Raw genomic sequence first — 15912 nt, 5'->3', positions numbered from 1 at the left:
AGAATCATATCTATTCAGCTATGGAGCACTTATGCAAGAGCTGACACCGTAAGAATGAGATTTACTTTACTGAGGAATGTTTTGACCGAAGTAAGTAAAGCAGAGACAGTAAACCAGGGAGGACTTTAGAACCACGAGAAGTGTGCTCATTGTGCTTCAGCTGCTTATTAGCAGACATTCGGTGTTTAAATACGTCTATTAGTGACCAAAAAATTCAGATGGTTTTCATTACTGATGTGGTTGAAATGCCGCGGTTGTTTATTCCCGTCCCAAAAAACCTGAAACCCTTCACATGATCAAATGGATCGCCGTAGTAAAGAAGCGTGACCTGAAAACACTGCCGAGTCAGCATTACTCACCGAAGCGAGAACCCACAAACAGTCGGCAGTATGACCGTTAACCGTATGTGTTCTGGTTATACGAGTGCACTTATTGTGATAGATGGCGTGAGTCACAGCGTCCTGCTTCAACCTCCACGACTGCCCGGGGAGGGCAGCGCCAGAGGAGCCGTCGCCCTGACTTCTCCATTGTTTTTGTACCCGAGTTAAAACGGAGAAAAACAAAGGGGGCCTCCCGGCATAAACCTGCTGGAGAGAGGTATGAACCCGAGCGGCCACAAAACATCACAGAAGGAGCCACAGAAATGCTTCACATGCAGTCTAGCGGAGCAGTGGGGAACTGAGATTAACTGGTGAGTCAATGCTGGAAAATTGTAAAAGTGTAGTTTTGCTGTTGCATTCATGGGAAAAAGGATCGGTGACTAAGTCATATATATACATATATACATACTTACATATACATACTTTATATATATATATATATATATATATATATATATATATATATATATATATATATATATATATATATATATATATATATATTATTAGTGGTGGGACTTGATTAAAAAAATTAATCTAATTAATTATAAGCTTTGTAATTAATGAATCGCAATTAATCGCATATCAATATTTGACACGAGAAGCAACATTTTTCAATTTCAATGGATTTTGGTACATGACTGAATCATTGAATTGACACATAAATGAGCTTAAACAACAAAATTGTGTTTATTTTGATAACTGAGTGTTAACATAAAGTGCAATATGAATACCGTATTTTCCGCATTATAAGGCCCACCTTCAATGAATTACGTATTTTAAAACTTTTTCCATATATAAGGCGCACCCCATTATAAGGTGCACTAAATATATGGTAAAATACCGTACTATATTGGCTGGGGTTGAGTTTTGTATCTACCTGATGGAGCTGCGCTACAGGAAATGCTACAAAATCCTACAGCATATGCAAAAAAAAATAAGAAGAAAAGTACTGAATGTCAAACTTTATTAACAAAATAAAAACCAGCTTTGCTCCGTCTCGTCAAAGTCTCCATGATGCGAGTCAGCGTTGCTGCTGTTGTCTTGAACGTCTGGGACGATTCCTGACGATTTTAGTGCCGTTACTTCGCCGACACCAACTACAGTAGCTACAATCCCCCTGACTACAGTAACAGACATTACCGTAATGATCATATATAAGGCGCACTGCATTATAAGGCGCACTGCCGGTTTTTGAGAAAATGAAAGGCTTTTAGGTGCACCTTATAGTGCGGAAAATACGGTAATAGGAATATGATTGTATTGTCCACAAGGCACAAACCTAAATTCAAGTTAGCTATATTCAAGCTTTTTCAGAACTTTTTAAAAACTTTCTATGTCTTAAAAACATTTGTTTTTGTTTAGTAAAATTAAAAAACAGCACTTTCAAGTACGTACCGCACTGTTTGGAGTGCAAAAGTAAATTGCAGGCTCCCTGGGGGAGGAAGCCGCCCATGTAGGAATGGGTGACAGTGGAGTTTACATGTAGTACCTGTAGGTTAACCTGGTATACCTAATAAATACTAATAAATAGTGCATGATATTCTGACCTTTTCCTGGGAGGTCCAGGCTTTCTATACGGGTACTGTGGCAGAATGACACCTGACCTCAAACCACAACCACAGCTGAGCTTCATATATACAGAGAGCGTGCGTTGACTGACCTGCCTGCAGTCCAGCTCTGTCTCAAGGAACATCTGTGTATGATAAAGAGGAGAATCAGATAACTATGGACTGTTGAATAGCTGAAGTCTTACATGGACACAAATTCCTTTTACCAGTTTTTAACAGTCATTTTCTGTTTCAGAATCTAAATTAAAAGGTGCGGTGGTAAATATACAACTCAGACATGTTTCTTGAGTTTTTCTGATATTAAATTGAAGATTTGAATTTCATGGTAAGTAAATATTCAGACACTAGATTCCTTGTGACTGGTGTGTGTTAAGTCAAGCTTCAAACTAATGATCAAATACAAACTGGATCTGTTTTTAATCTGTTTTGCATTTGAAATCCCTTTTTCTGCTCCTTAGAGATTTCACTGGTTGATTCCTGTGATGTGTTTTTAAGTTTTCAGTGGTATTTTGACTTTTAATGGCTTGTACTCACACTCTGCTGCCACATCTATACGATATATCAGCTACACGTGAGTATCCAATACCACATCAAAACTTACACATTTGTAATAATAGTATGGTTTATACAGTACATAGGGAGGAAATTAAACTTTTGTGGAGAGAAAATGAATATCAACTGATACACGCTCTTACTTTAATCAATTCACCTGCAGCAAGTGGTCCGGTCTGTTTTTACAATTTAAACAACGCGACAGCGCCATCTAGTGGTGAAATAAAGCATTGCTACCGAACTACAGCTGGGCCCTCAGATAGTCTGATTACTGTGTTCACATTTTAATTATAGTCTCAGAGTAATTAACCACTGTGCAATAATAACAATAACCAGATGCCAAATATGTTTCTGCAGTGGATCTCTCAAATGTGTTTTTCTCAGTTCCTGTTCACCCTGATACTCAGCATTGGTTTGCTTTTACTTACAATTATGCTCTAAAACAAAGTCTTTGACACCACTATCTTACTGAAACATCTTCATGCAAATGGTTATAAAACGAGTCCGTCTAAACTGCAGTTTGTGCAAGAAAAAGTCACCTATCGGATCATGTGATCACAGCTGAGGGCAAATCCCTCTCACCCAAACTTTGCACGAAAAAACAACTTATTCCTGGGAATGTGTTCATATTGTGGGAATTTTGTATCAAACTTGTCTGTTCTTGAAGCCCCGTTGTCTTCTCTTATCCATGGGAAAAGTCTACAGCCTTCAGACCTTATTACATGGACCCCAGAAGCAGAGATGGCTTTTACTGAACTGGAAGTGTCTCTTCAAACAGCTTCTACTTCAGGACTTCCTGATCCAGGTAAACCTTTCCTTCAAACTGTGGATGAAAAACATGGTTCCATGACTTCTGTTCTTCTTCAAAAACATTATTCCACCCAGACTGCTGAACTCATGCATTAACTGAGGCATGCAAACTAGCTGCAGGTATGTCTGTAATCATCTACGGAGTCCAGATATGCATTAGGTGTCGTTCATGACTTTGGAGCATTGTGGAAACACAGAACATTCTTGAAATCTGATTGTAAACCCATTTGAAATGCAACACAAGTTGCGTCTCCTCTTGAAGGTATCCTGCTCCCTTCTGCCATTGCTGTGTGTAAGTGTCAGGCCCACACTTCTTCTTCTGACCCTATTAGCCAAGGCAACAGTAGAGCTGATGCAACTGCCGAGTCTGCAGCCAGAAAAACCTTCTTGTGTCTCAACATTTGTCTTTCAGCCCTACAGGTGAAGGTCCTTGTTCCTCCCCTGAGCTCCAGTCGTTTGCAAGTCGTCTGCAAGACTGATCGGTCCAGAAACTTCATGATTACAGACGTCAGGGCAATGGCTCTGTAATCATGGAGGTTGTGGATGGTGGTGGGGACGGAGGCATGTGTCCGGGAGAGATTGAAGAGTTGAAGAGTGGATGTCCCTCCATATCTGCTGTGGGTTATTGTCCTTCAGGTCTCCCTCCATTCTCCTCTTATAGGAGTCCTTGGCCTGTTTGGAGGCTCTGCCCCCCTTCTGAAGACCAAGTTGAGATCTGATCAGAGTCTGAACAGAACTCTCAACTTGGCCTTCAGTACATTCTGCATCCCTAAGAATATTAACTTTCATATCCAGCAACAAAAGTTTTTATCAGCATCCTTTACCTCCAAAAAAATGTTTCTTTAATTCTAAATGACAATAAAATGTTTAAATATATAAAAGAAGAAAACCAGACGGGAGGAAAAGTGTTTAAACACGTGACTTCTTTCCTCTTTGAAAACCTCACTACATGTCATGTAAGCATCTTCCTGTAGGGGGCGGTGTGACGTCACTCCCCAGACTCCTGATCTTCACTGTTTCCAGGTCCTGAGGTTGCAGACGTGAACCAGGCAGTGGCGGAGCTCCACTTTGAACCTTGGGGGGGCCAGAGGGGGCCAGGGCTATTTCAGGGGGTCCACAGACTTTGACAATGAATTAGTTTCTTGAACAATCAATTGCAATCGGAGTCTCTAAATGTTGAAATGTACATATTAAGCACAGGACATTTGTGTATATATAAATTTAAGTTTATTCACACTGTACAAAATGTAAAAAAACAAAGACATTTGTCCCTTTTTTTGCAAGTCTTTTGTTTCATCTGCAAACACACTGAACACTTCATTTTTTTCACTTCTTTTATGATTTCACTCTGTACCATCTCAGCTGAGCCCTGAAGAATCTCATTTTGGATTTGGTGACTTGTGTACTTTGCGTTCCCACATGAATCCAGCCTTTTTTCAATAAATTGGTCATGCTTTGCTATTTCGTCTAATATGGCCAAAAAGTTTCCCTTATTCTTGGAGTCCTCAGACTCTCGTTGACCCCTCTGTGCTATATTTTAGGTTGCAGTCAAAATAAGCACATTTTTTTCAAATAATGTTGATTTACTTCCAGTTTTTCTTTGTCGATTCTCATTCAAAGAATTTAACATGGTTGTGTTCCTCTCAGTAGTTTTTTATGTTGACTCCATGCATACATTTCATACATAGCACTAACTACTGTACAGGAGGGACTTAGCAGTCAGGAGTCACTGATTTCAAAACGCAACTGGCTCCTTTCAACAAGACGTGCACGGTGCCCTGATATTTCAATCATCTGGCACTTGGGGGGGGTAATCACATTTCAGGGGGGTCCAGTGCCCCCCCGGCCTCCCCTCTAGCTCCGCCCCTGGAACCAGGATACAATGTTCAGGACAGAAAGTTACATGAAGAGCAGAAACACTAAAAAAAGAAGTAAAACATCAATATTGTAAATGATGAAATGTGAAGTGTTATGAAGTGAAGCTCAGCAGTCTGCAGCTTGTGATAAACCAGCGTTTGCTGAACCCAGCAGTCACTTCCACTTTACCACAGGCTGATATGTTCCCCTGAACTTAACCCTGGAGAGTGGAGGTCACATGTTTCTGCTGGAGCTTCTCTTTCTCCACAGTCTGCAGTCAGAGTCTCCGGATCTCAAAGCTTCCAATCAGTTTTTCACCTTTTAAATCAACCTGATTCAGAAAAACATCCACGTATTAATATTATTATTATCATTTTAACTGAAACAAATCTTCTAAACATCAGTGTAGACACCAGTGTGATCCTGGTCTGGGGAAGTTCTAGAAACCTGGGAACACAGGAGTGACGACCCGAGCTGACTTTACATCCCCAGAGGTCCAGATGAGCTTCTGTCTCCATCATGATTCATTTTTATTGCTGCTTCTGTTCACCTGCACATTGAAACTCAAAGTTTACTTGACCCTTGCTCTCAGGCTTCACGGGCCATTAAAAGTCAAACATTTACTACATCTAGTGTCACAACGTGCACTCAGTTGTCAACACGCTGACGGTAAAGTGAGCCATCTTGGGAGGTTTCCTGATCACGTTCCCAGACCTCCACCCTGCAGAGTGAAGCTGAACCGCTGCACCGCCCTCTGGTACCGTCCAGCAGCATCTTCCAAGCAGAACATGTTCCTGCAGCGGCTCCTGCACCCAAGACGGCTCCATTTAACTGAGATTACACTGTTTAATTCACTTATTTCATCTTTAATTAACAGGAATAGAAGATTGTGGAGCCTCTTTTCTGAGTGAAGTCTGGCCAGAAAAAGAGCAGTAAAATCAGTAAAGACACATTTAAATCCAGAAATATGATTTGTTGTGAACATGAACTCTGTACTTTGTGATGTTTCAGGAGGAAAACTGCCTCAGTTTTACTTGAATATTAGATTCATGTTTTCTCCCTCAGATCTGAGTCAAATCCTGGAATGAAGACTGAAGAAAACACTTTGTTAGAACATCAGAAGTTTTATTTCTTACTAAATATTCAGATTGTTAAACATGAAACATCCTCAACAGATTCAGACATCAACAACATGTGATCTGCAGATCTAGTCTGGTCCTGCAGCTGCAGCGATGACTACCGGCCCCAACACACTAGTTTACACCAACTAGAGGCTTTACTGAACTGTTTGCTGCGTTGCTGCTGTCACTAACATTTCTGAAATCATATACTTTTCTTTCTAAAAAATATTTTCATCTTTAGAAAAGAACCTTTGGTTTGCTAATGAATGAGGAAACCAGTGTGAATGCAGACATGATATCAGAGATAAAGAGGAGAAGAAAAGAGAAATACAACATAGAAACTCATCAAAACTAATAGTTAACAACAATTACAACAGGCTTATTTCTATGTTTTTATAATGAAATAGAAGATGTTAATATTATTAATATTTCCCAGGTGAAACGAAAAAGAACAACTTCCACATCCAAAAGAGGAAATAACAACAAAACATCAACTTATAGAACAAAAACGTCCCTCTATCCATCAGAGTTTGAGACGTTCATCTCTGAGAAGAAAAGAAAATCAATAAAAACATAAAGAGTAAATACATCTATTTGAGTTTACAGAACTCAGCTGAGTCTCCATCAGTGCCACAAACACAAACTCCAGCGTGTAGCGGCTGAGTGAAGGAGGTCTGGACTCTGCGGAGGAGGGTCATGGTTCCAGAGACGCTGTAGAAGGACAGAACTCCTGCTCTGTGATCCAGGTAAACTCCTATTCTGGAGCTCTGAGGACCTGAGAGGGAGGTTTGGATGTTGTTGTAATAAAATACATATCTGTCTGAGGAACAACGTAGTGACCAAGATTTGTCATTATATCCAAATCCACTTTCCTTCCACCCCCCTGATCTGCTGATATTCTTGTATGAAACTGCTACAAAAACTCCACCTGCTTTCTTCTCCACCTCCCAGTAATGACGTCCAGTCAGACTCTCTCTACTCAGGACCTGAAGAACATTAGTGAATCTGTCTGGATGACTAGAATAAGACTGACGGTTCTCCATAATAGTCACCTTTCTGTTCTCCTCTGACAGTAACAGCCGTGTGTGTAATGTGTTTGGATCCAGAGTGATTTCACATGAATATTTCAAGAATCCAGCTCTGCTCTTTAGTTCTGGTTGTGACAGTAAAACATCCACATCAGTGACGGCCAGTGAGAAGTTTGTCCACGTGTCTCTCAGGATGTCCTGTAGTCGACCTCTGACCTCTGACACAGCTGCTGTCACATCCTGAAAGTACCTGAGAGGACGGATGCTGATGCTGGAGGAGTGTGTGAGAGGACGGATGCTGATGCTGGAGGAGTGTGTGGACTCACTGAGTGGTGGCAGTGAGGGACAGTTGTGGAGAAACTGGTTGTGGTCCTCGATGTCTCTGAGCTGCTTCATCTCAGCGTCTCTCCTCTTCAGGTCACTGATCTCCTGCTGCAGCTTCTCCTTCAGCTCTCTGACTCTCCTCACTTCAGTTTCCTGCTGGGATCTGATCTGCTGCTTCACATCAGAGCTTCTCTTCTGGAGGAGAGAGATCAGCTCAGTGAAGATCTCCTCACTGTCCTCCACTGTTTTATCAGCAGACTGATTGATGGCCTCCACCTCCTGCTGAAGCAGCTTCACATCTCTCTCTCTGTCCTGGATCTCCTGCTGGATTAGTTGTCGACTCACCTCCATCTCTCTCTGTTTCTCCGTCCTTTCTGCTGCAGCTGAGACTGTGTCGTGGCCTTTATGTTCATCCACAGAGCAGAGATAACAGATACACTTCTGATCAGTACGACAGAACATCTTCATCACCTCATCATGACGGGGGCAGATGTTGTCCTGCAGGTTCTTGGAGGGATCCACCAGCTTGTGTTTCTTTAATGGAGCCACATCATGATGAGGTTGAAGGTGTTTCTGGCAGTAAGAGGCCAGACAGACTAAACAGGACTTAATGGCTTTCAGTTTTCTCCCAGAGCAGAAATCACAGGCCACATCTTCAGGTCCAGCATAGCAGTGATCAGCAGGAGCAGCTTGGAGTCCAGTCTTCTTCATCTCCTCCACTAAAGCTGCTAACATGGTGTTTTTCACCAGCACAGGCTTCGGTATAAATGTCTCTCTACACTGAGGACAGCTGGGGATTTTCTTCTGTCCTTCATCCCAGTAGGTTTTAATACAGTTCATACAGTAACTGTGTCCACAGGGAATAGCCACCGGATCCTTTAAAACCTCCAAACAGATGGAACAAGAAAAGGTTTCCTGGTCCAGCTGAACTCCTTTCTGCGCCATTTCTCCTCTCGATCACTGAGACTGAAGTTTTTACTTCCTCAACACTGATACTAGTCTGCAGATCTGCAGGGGAGGGAACAAGGAAACGTGTCCAGAGTGGAGCTGCTGGTTTATGAGGCTCAGAGTCCATGAGGAGAAGTTGTCTGAGATAAAAACCCTTTAACTCTTTCAGAACAGAAAACGTTCCTGTTTAAAAACTGCTATCAGGCTCCCGTTCCAGGTTTCCAGATCGTTTTAACGCCAGTTTCTCAACAATGATACAATAGATAAATGTTTAATTTTGTCTCAAAGTGTGGGCAGTGCAGGTTCACATAAAAACTGAAAGTGTGTTTGGATAAATTAAAATAAAATAAAAAATAGCATATTTCAAATTATAGTTTTATAATGAAAACAAATCATCAGCCTATTTATTCTTCTTGTTTAAGTATCAGAAAATCTAACAATAATAACAAAAATAACTGATGAAAACTACACATTGGTTAACAGCAGGCGTATCAAATATAAAATGCTTACCTTAACATTTTAACACAAACTTTTTCCAAGACTTAAGTGTGTTTTGAACCGTACCTCACCGATTATAGCATGTATTTACTATATTGGTTACTTCATAATCACATTTGTTTCTCTAAATTTGATTGAAATGGGAATCTGTAGATTTTAAGGTGCTGAAATAGCTCCACACATGATTTAATTTGTGATCGGTCGTCAGTAACGTTCTGACTGTAGTTTCGTCGTCACTCATGAATTTACTCAGCTGTATTTCACATATGATAATAACAGACCATTTAGATTAGATTATTATAGTAAAGTTACTTCCCAATGTACTCTTATTAATGAAAAACTAAACATTTACTCCACATTTCTAAAGTATCAATATTTTAATGTTAAGATTTTCAAAACTCCAGGAGAAATAAACACACATATTCCTGCTTCAAAAAAATGGTTTTGGTCTCCACTGACAGATTTCACATCCATGACGACAGTTCAGGGTACATCAGGTAAAATCATAGGTATAAAGCAGCAAAGTTATGCATAACTATGGGTGTTTTTTTGTTTTGTTTGGTGGCACGCACCGATCCCTGTGTGTGTGGTGCAGAAGATGCTGATTCATGACCACATCTTGGCTGTAATGTGCAGTTTCTGAGCTTTGGGAAAACGTTGGAGTTTCTCCAGCAGCACAGGCCGTTGTGCAACCGTGTGGCCAGCGACACACCTCTGTGCTACAGCATTCATGCAACGTTACCCAGAGCCGGCTGAGACTGGCTGCGTATCGGCCTGGAGGGCTCAGAGCTTGAGGACTAGCTAACAGCAGCTACCTCGTGCTAACCCAGTTCTGGCTAAACACAGGGGTCATTCCTGATTTTGCCGCTGAAACGACATTTAAAATGGGAAGTTCTGTTGGAAATGCTGCCGAGAGCCAGGACTGGAAATGTTGTATCCTTCCAAGTGGACGTGTGCTGGCACTAGGGTTGCCACCCGTCCCGTAAAATACGGAATTGTCCTTTATTTGAGAAAATAATGTTGCGTCCCGTATTGAACTAATACGGGACACGATTTGTACCGTATTTTCATTAACTTTTACACCATATTCTAGTTGAATTATTGAAATAAATTAACCTTTACACCATATTCTAGTTGAATTATTGAAATAAATTAACTTTTACACCATATTCTAGTTGAATTATTGAAATAAATTAACCGTTACACCATATTCTAGTTGAATTATTGAAATAAATTAACTTTTACACCATATTCTAGTTGAATTATTGAAATAAATTAACTTTTACACCATATTCTAGTTGAATTATTGAAATAAGTTAACTTTTACACCATTTTCTAGTTGAATTATTGAAATAAATTAACTTTTACACCATATTCTAGTTGAATTATTGAAATAAATTAACTTTTACACCATATTCTAGTTGAATTATTGAAATAAATTAACTTTTACACCATATTTTTCACCTGTAGGCTATATTACATCTGGGCTGATATGGACATACGTAGCATAGGAGGCTATTTCAGCTGCTATATGGTTGGCTGTCTGTACAGTCATGCAAGTTCAATGCTATTAAAGCACTTTAAACTTTAAATCAAAGCATTTTGTTTTTTCATATAAAATAAACACATTTTTATTCAGTTTAGAAGTTTTGGGGCTTTTTTTTTTGGCTCCTGCGCTGCTGAAATCAGGGCATCCCTTATTTCTATTTCTGAAAGGTGGCAACCCTAGCTGGCACTGGCAGTTCATCAGCTTGTGACGCCAGAACGGTGCCTGACTACTAAAGTTGCTTTCGTCAATGGAAATTATGACTAAATATCGTCGTCAACGAACCTTTATCACCTGAGGAAAACGAGACTCAGCAGAAATGCTGGTCATGTGACGATAACGATAATTAAATATATAATGCAATATTGTAGAGGAATAAAAACGAGACTAAAATGTAGATAACAAAATAAAAACTCTGCTAAAATGTGTCTTCATTTTCGTTGACCAAAACGAGATGAAATGTTCTACCAAAGATCCTTAATGTCCATCTTTTAAGTAGTTTCCTCTGGTTTAGTGAGTGGAGGTTCAAGGACACGAGCTGCTGGTTTATGAGGCTCAGAGTCCATGAGGAGAAGTTGTCTGAGATAAAAACCCTTTAACTCTTTCAGAACAGAAAACGTTCCTGTTTAAAAACTAATATCAGTCTTTGGTTCCAGGTTTCCAGATCTTTTAATGCCTCTCAACAATGAAACTTCTCAACAATATATACATTTTTAATTTTGTCTCAAGCTGTTCTTGTTTATTTGAATAAAAATGTGAATAAAACATTTCTTGGTGAGGTGATGGTAACTCTTCAAAGAGATCTGCTTCTCATCAGAAAGTGACTGGACCAGTTTAGACGTGTTAAAGCTTCAATAAATGAGACAGAACATAATGTTTCCTCTGATGTACTAATCAGTCTGTTGTTGGAATAATAAAGGGATCCATCCTTTATCCAGGTTGCATTTAGAAAAAGAAAGAATTATTGTGTGGGTATTTCTGTGAACAGGAAACACATTTTTCAGCTCTGCAGCAGCTCTGAACCCCACAAGACCATCATGTCATTTGAGTTTTTCTTAATAATTCTAATCCATTTTTTCCTCGTGACTAAAGACTGTAACTCAACATCTCCTCATGGAGTCCTGGTGAGACTTTTATTGGCCCACCTGAACCAGCAAAGAAGCACCTTCCAGGACCCAGTGCAGTTTGTTTATCATGGTGGGGGTGGAGGTGGAGATGCTGTCACTCACCTGCTTCAACCAACTGTCATCTGGACAAAGCAGCAGCACTGTGAGGATCATGCTCTTTGTTTTCTCCGGTTCATTTAACTCCATCCAGCCTGCATTACTACGTAAGAACCTCCAGGAGACACAGGTGGAGCCTCCACAGTCACCCGGATTACTGACTACCTGACAAACAGTTGTTGAGATGGTTGTGTGACCAGGTGGTCAGCAGCACAGGAGCACCACAGGGGACTGTATTCTCACCACTCCGCTTCACTGTACACCTCAGACTTCCAGGACAAGTGGGGGTTGGTGGGCCACAGCCCTGTGTTGAACATTGGAAGACTTCATTTCAATTCTGAGGCCAGCCTCTTTTTCTTACAGCTGACCGCATGGTTTGAAACGAAGGAACCTCCATAATGACTCAAAACCCCTGCAGACTTTGCATTTACAGCCTTTCGGTGATAAGGAACAGCACCCTCATTGGGCATGGACCCCAAAACACAGGAAGGGCTGCTGCCGATTTATAGCAGCCCAGGCCCGGCTATAAAGAGGAGGCTTCCCGCCTTCTCTCTCTCTTTTCCCTGTTTTCTCCCAAGCCTTCTCCCATGGAGTTCTCTGTGAGCTATGAAGAAGGCCACAGCTGCTTTTTTAGCATGAAAGGCTACTGGCTATGTTCGGGCCTTCTCCATTATCGGGCCTGAAGGAGAGTCCGGTTGCCTGGAAATGGCAACCACAGTCTGCAGCGCTGCAACGAGTCACCTGAGAACGTTCGGAGCCCCAGATGAGCCGAACGAGGGACCCTTGCATGCCCCGACGACGTGAAAGCCTTTGGACCGACCTGAAGCTGAAGGAGGCCCAGCTGCTGTGCTCATGCTGCATCCAAACGGAGAGAGAGAGACGCTCTTCACTAGGATCACCTGCGGAGCGTAACCATCCAGCTGTTCACCTGCGGAGCGTAACCATCCAGCTGTTCATCTGCAGAGCGTAACCATCCAGCTGTTCACCTGCGGAGCGTAACCATCCAGCTGTTCACCTGAGGAGCGTAACCATCCAGCTGTTCACCTGCGGAGCGTAACCATCCAGCTGTTCATCTGCAGAGCGTAACCATCCAGCTGTTCACCTGCGGAGCGTAACCATCCAGCTGTTCACCTGAGGAGCGTAACCATCCAGCTGTTCACCTGTGGAGCGTAACCATCCAGCTGTTCACCTGTGGAGCGTAACCATCCAGCTGTTCACCTGCGGAGCGTAACCATCCAGCTGTTCATCTGCAGAGCGTAACCATCCAGCTGTTCACCTGCGGAGCGTAACCATCCAGCTGTTCACCTGAGGAGCGTAACCATCCAGCTGTTCACCTGCGGAGCGTAACCATCCAGCTGTTCACCTGAGGAGCGTAACCATCCAGCTGTTCATCTGCAGAGCGTAACCATCCAGCTGTTCACCTGAGGAGCGTAACCATCCAGCTGTTCACCTGTGGAGCGTAACCATCCAGCTGTTCACCGAGGAACGCTGACCGGCCAGACCAAACCACCTTTTTCCTCACTTACAAAGATCCACGTAAGAGGCTGTTACGTGCCTGGGCAGAAAAACATAGTTAACACATTTAACTAGTTAAGTTTTACGTTGTGAGCTGGACCGCTGATCTTGTCACAACTGTTATTATTAGATAAAGTGTGTTTGTTTATTTTATTGTTTGTCTTATTACTTCATCTACGTTGCTGGATCTGGTTGACGTGTTCTTCCACAACAGAAAACAAAGCCCTTCCTCATTTCCCAGTTGAATGAGCAGAGCTACATGTGAAGTTAGTTTCACATTGGTCTCTGTGTGGGAAACATCAGCAGAGCTTGGTTTTCTGGTGGTGAGAAGTTATTTTAGTGTCTTGGGTTTTACTTTCTTCTCCATTCCTCTCATCGTCTCGTACTAACCCCTGCACACACGCACACTCTTATCTAGTCCCATAAAACCTCACAGTTCTTTTTTTTCTCACTGGATGAGATGAAGTCTCGTCCAACATTTTGAATCAGGCGAGACTCGTGACTTTGTCAGCCATCTTTCTACCTGCGTGAAGCTGCCCCCCCACCCCACGCAAAACCCAGTGAAAATATTCTCAATCGTTTGTGCTGCGTTAGTGCTGGTTTGTGCACAAACGAAATTTATTTCTGCACAAACCAGCACTAATGCAGCACAAACAAACTAGACCATTTTGGTTAATTTTGGACAAAGTCGGGGGGCTGGGTGACGTCATCATGTCATAATTAACCCGTTATATTTTCAAAACTAAAGCAGCACAAACGAAATATCTTTCTGCACAAACCAGCACTAACGCAGCACAAACGATTGAGAATATTTTCACTGAGTTTTGTGTGGGGTGGGGGGGCAGCTTCATGCAGGTATCTTTCTTTCGTTTCACGTGTATGAACAGTCATCGTGACAACACACACACACACACACACACACACACACACACACACACACACACACACACACACACACACACACACACACACACACACACACACACACACACACTTACGTGTATAATCTGAAGTTTGTGTTTAATGTTTAGTTCGTTGTTTGCTTATGTGTAGTGTAGGTATCAGAACTTTATCCCAAGTGTTGTTTCACTATCTTTTAACACTTGTGTAAATAAATTATTATTCATTTGAATGAGAGAAATAGTTTGTGTTTATTTTATACAGATTTGTAACATTTCCTGGTTGCAAAGGCCCGTGATCAGACTCCTTCCTTCACTGTTACTCTCTAGCACCACCCTGGCAACGGCTGCACGCAGAGAATAACAGCTACTTTGAGACTGATTGTGCTGTTTAGTTATTATTTCCTGATGTTTGATATCATATATTTTCCTCATATGTTTTTTTTTTTATGGTAATCGATACCCCAACTTCTCTGAAACATAAGCATACATCAGATGTGTTTTGTGTATTGCCTGACTGTTATTAATAACTATCATAAGACAATTATTAATAACTCTCTAATAACTGAACCAGCGCTCCCTTTGTTGCACAACAGAGTCCTGTCATCTGCAGAAATACTCAGATTACTCTGCAGTAGTGAATCAGAGACTGAGGACAGAGAACTGGTGGACCGTTCTGTGGCATGTTGTGGGGACAATCAAGTGGAGGTGGTTGAGGAGTATAAATACCTTGGTGTTCACCTGGACAGCAGGCTGGACTGGAGGTGCAACAATGATGCTGTTTACAAGGAAGGACAGAGCAGACTTTACCTCTCAAGGAGGATTAGGTAAGATTAGCTCCTTCAGCATTTGCAGCAAGATGTTGAATATCTTCTATAAGTCTGTTGTGGAGAGTTTGGTCACAACTTTTTTCAGATCTGCTGCAACACAGACCTCTACAGGAGATCCTTCCTGCCCATAGCAACAAAGCTACAATAAGCCTCTGAACAGACTTGAATCACGGAAACTACTGTAAAAAATACATTTCCTATGGAGATTACTGAAGTATTTTAAATTTGAATTGAGATTTACTCGCTTTTGGGTCACATAAAGTGTGTGTTTGTGTTTGTGAAGCATTTCATGTCCACCTACGTCGGCGTGCGTGTCAGTGTCACATATTGCTTGAGTTGACAGAACCAGCTCATGTGACTCGTCACCTAAGAGTATCTACAGTCGTGTTCAAAAGTTCCTCCCTCTCTCAGTTCAAAGGTTTTTACATATCTGAACAATAAAAACCATCTGTTTTATAACGAGGTGAATACGACCTCAGATAAACGACACATGAGATTCAGTCACCAACAAACTTTATTATGTTCACCAGGTAATAAACTGGCTGCTGTGTTGCATTATTTCATTATTGACTCAACAAAAACGAGATGCAATGGTTCATTTATTTATTTCCCTGAATGAAGGTAAAATGTGAAAGCTTTGTTGAACTTCACGTGTGGTTCTGGTTTTTCTCTGTCGAGAAGGGTTTGGACCTGCAGCCCAGCAGCAGCTTCTTTCGTCGGTAGGGGAAGGGCAAGTGCTTGGCAGGTGTCAGGCGGTGCCACAGCCCTGCCCAGGTGACCGGTGTAGCTGAGCGTACCTGCCGTCAGACT

At 41.7% G+C, this 15912-nt stretch overlaps 1 protein-coding gene across 1 annotated transcript; it reads right to left on the bottom strand.

Annotated features, from left to right (window-relative positions):
• Nucleotides 1-6168: 6168 nt before the first annotated feature.
• LOC133452111 (tripartite motif-containing protein 16-like) lies at nt 6169-8767 on the bottom strand. The gene is made up of 2 exons (XM_061731317.1): nt 7344-8767; nt 6169-6261 (listed from the first exon to the last, which is right to left on the bottom strand). The coding sequence occupies exons 1-2, from the start codon at nt 8586-8588 to the stop codon at nt 6232-6234; spliced, it is 1275 nt and encodes a 424-aa protein (XP_061587301.1). The 5' UTR covers nt 8589-8767; the 3' UTR covers nt 6169-6231.
• Between the last annotated feature and the right edge of the window lie 7145 nt (nt 8768-15912).

The sequence above is a fragment of the Cololabis saira genome, chromosome 10 (assembly GCF_033807715.1).
Source record: "Cololabis saira isolate AMF1-May2022 chromosome 10, fColSai1.1, whole genome shotgun sequence".
NCBI classification, from domain to species: Eukaryota; Metazoa; Chordata; class Actinopteri; order Beloniformes; family Belonidae; genus Cololabis; species Cololabis saira.
Note: the sequence above shows the minus strand (reverse complement) of the source record. Positions and strands in the feature narration are given on the sequence as shown.